At 48.2% G+C, this 3314-nt stretch overlaps 1 protein-coding gene across 1 annotated transcript; it reads left to right on the top strand.

The window, feature by feature from the left end:
* Positions 1 to 1711: 1711 nt before the first annotated feature.
* LOC131192152 (uncharacterized protein K02A2.6-like) lies at positions 1712 to 2254 on the top strand (the record flags this gene model as incomplete). Its single annotated transcript, XM_058171024.1, has 1 exon — positions 1712 to 2254. A coding segment is annotated over exon 1 (543 nt), but the record flags the coding sequence as incomplete, so codon positions are not given.
* Positions 2255 to 3314: the final 1060 nt, after the last annotated feature.

Here is a 3314-nt window from a genome sequence, read left to right as displayed (position 1 = left end):
AAGTCGACCTCAAAGACGCACTCGTGAAAGAATTTGGGGACGCCAGAGACTGCCTGGGCAAGTACACGGGACCCCTATCTCTTTAACTTAGACCCCAAGTTGCCCCTATCCGCCTAAAGGCTAGGAGGGTCCCGTCACCTAAAGCCCAGGATTGACCGGGAACTGGACAAGCTAGTAAACCAGGGAATTCTAGTGCCAGTTGACCATGCTAAGTGGGAGACCCCTATAGTCACCCCAGTCAAACCGGACGGATCGGTCCGGATTTGCGCTGACTACAAGGCAACGCTTAATAAAGCGTTGCAAAAGAGTGCTTACCCCGTCCCGGTGGTACAGCACCTACTGCACTCAATGGGGCAAGGGCAAGTTTTTGCCAAGCTAGACTTGGCCCAAGCCTATCAACAGCTGCCCGTAGATAGCAGCACAGCCGAAGTGCAGACAATTGTGACTCACAGAGGGGCTTTTAAGTGTACCCGATTACAGTTTGGGGTCAGTGTAGCTCCAGGATTATTTCAGAACCTGATGGAGCGGCTATTGCAGGGCCTACCAGGCGTGGTACCATACTTTGACGATGTACTGGTATCCGCTGAAAACCTAGAGGAATTAGGGGTAAGGCTGCGAAAAGTTTTGGGCATTTTCCGGTCTGCCGGTCTCACGGTTAAACTAAACAAATGCCAGATCGGGGTTGAGTCTGTGGAATTCCTGGGCTACCGGATAGACAGGGAAGGGATTCACCCCACTGAGAGCAAGGTACGGGCCATCAGGAAGGCCCCGGTTCCAAAGAACAAAACGGAGTTACAGGCATTCTTAGGTCTGATCAACTTCTACGCAGTATTCTTAAGGAATAAGGCAACAGTAGCCGAGCCGCTGCATAAATTACTGGCAAAGACGGCTGCATGGTCTTGGGGAAAGGCGGAAGCTAGGGCATTCGAAGGGGTAAAGAATCTCCTAACGAGTGATAGCCTCCTTATCCAATACAATGGCACGCTGCCATTAGTGTTAAGCTGCGATGCATCTCCCTATGGGGTGGGGGCTGTGCTCAGCCACAGGTTACCAAATGGCACAGAAGCCCCTATTGCATACTACTCCCGAACCATGTCATCAACTGAAAGGAATTATAGCCAGCTTGATAAGGAAGCCTTGGCTATAGTCTCCGGAGTAAAGAAATTCCATGAGTATGTATTTGGTCGTGATTTTGAAATCATCACGGACCATAGACCTTGCTAGGTCTGCTGGCAGGCGATCGCCCAACGCCTGTGGCACTTTCGCCAAGACTGACCCGATGGACTATCTTCCTGGCAGCGATTCTTACAAATTACTACACCGCCAGGAAAGGAATTAGGCATGCAGACGCCTGAGCAGATGCCCGCTACCAGAGACTATCGAAGACCCCACTCCGGGATACCAGTTCTGCTAATTGACTCTTGGACTCTGGCCCAGTCACATCCAAAGAGGTGGCTCGGCTCAGATAAGGACATTACAATAAGAACTGTAATTGGTTGGGTACAAGAGGTTGGCCGCTGCGCCGGGCAAGTGTTTTAAAGAGTTTGTAAAAACGTGGGAACTCTCGGCTCAAGGGGGGTGCCTGCTATGGGGGGATCGAGTGGTGATCCCGGAGAAACTGAGGAAAAAGGTATTGGATCTCCTTCACGAAGGTCACCCAGGGATTGTAAGGATGAAGGGTCTAGCGAGAAGCTATGTGTGGTGGCCCTTAATGGACTCGGAAATTGCTGAGAGGGTAGGGAAATGCCAGGCCTGCCAGGAGTCCAGACCGCTACCCCCAACGGCCCCGATTCGGGAATGGGAGAGACCCCAGGGCCCCTGGTCTAGGATCCATATCGATTTTGCAGGCCCCTTTCACGGCCAAACCTTCCTGGTAGTAGTCGATGCCTACTCCAAATGGCTGGAAATCATTCTCATGAGATCCATGACAGCCGAGGCCGTGATCTCAGTCCTACGGCACCTCTTTGTAACCCATGGGTTGCCCGACACTTTAGTCTCCGATAACGGCCCGCAATTCACGGCAACCCAGTTTGAGGGGTACTTGGCAGAGGAGGGCATCCGGCATGTCCTCTCGGCGCCTTTCCACCCTGCGACGAACGGCCTTGCAGAACGTTTCGTTCGGAGCGCAAAGGAAGCATTGTCCAGAATCAAGCCAGCCGATTGGCAAACAAACATCGATACATTCCTAGCAGTCCAACACAGAACCCCCTGTGTCACAACTGGCCGCAGCCCGGCCGAACTATTAATGGGTCGGAAGCTTAGGTGCCCACTAGACCGTTTAAACCCAAACTACACACCAGACGGTTACAAAGGGGGACACGGTAAAACAAGAGAGATGGCAACAGGCGACCTAGTGTGGGCACACAACTACAGCGAGGGCCCGACCTGGCTAGCAGGAACAATCCTAGAAATAACAGGACCAAAGTCATATCTAATAGAGTTGGGGGATGGCCGGGTATGGAAGCGCCACATAGACCAGATAAGAAAACGCATAACAGGTAACACAGAATCAGACGAAACATGCCCTGACTATTCAATGTTGGAATCCAGATGTTAGAAATTCAGACTGGAAATAAAGAAGTTAAAGTTAAAGAAGGTTTGGTGTCAGCAGTACAGGGTCTGGCATCAAATGTGATTTTATTGGAGCAGGAAGTAGAAGAAATAAAGAAAGTTAATTTAAAATTGGAAAATGAGATTGAGGCAGTTCAAAGTAAAATGGATAAAGTTGATGATGAAATTGTTTTGGTACAATATAGAGCAATGGAACTTGCTTTACGAATCCGTGGACTAAAGAATGTAAAATGAGAATTTGAAGCAAATTTTTTCGGAGGCCTTTGCAGAGATTTTGGCAGTTCGCCAGTAGATGTGGCATTTATATTGATAAAATTTATCGTGAATTCCTGGATAGCAAGACAAAGAAATCTTCCCAGAGACATTGTTATTTATATTACTTCTAGAACAGTGTGATATGAGATTTTACAAGCTTTTTAAAGGAGACAAGATTCAAGCAGCCGGCCAAGATATTTTAATACTAAAGGAAATTCCCCCCAAAATGTTGAGAGGTAGGAAGGAGTTTGCTTTTTTGGTGAACGAACTTAAAAAACGTCAGATTGAGTATAGATGGGACATCCCAATTGGTATAATAGTTTACTATGAAGGGAAAGCACATCGTCTTAATACAGTCAGTAAAGCACAAGAGTTTTATGCTTATGTGCTTAAGGCTGGAAGTCCACCATCTCCGGATGGTAGGAGAAAGGAAGGTGAAATTAAAGAAAAAGAAGTGATAGTAATGGAAGAAGACCGTTTACAAGCGT

The sequence above is a fragment of the Ahaetulla prasina genome, chromosome 2, assembly GCF_028640845.1.
Source record: "Ahaetulla prasina isolate Xishuangbanna chromosome 2, ASM2864084v1, whole genome shotgun sequence".
Lineage (NCBI taxonomy): Eukaryota > Metazoa > Chordata > Lepidosauria > Squamata > Colubridae > Ahaetulla > Ahaetulla prasina.
The sequence above is the reverse complement of the archived record's forward strand: the minus strand, read 5'-3'. Positions and strand labels throughout refer to the sequence as shown.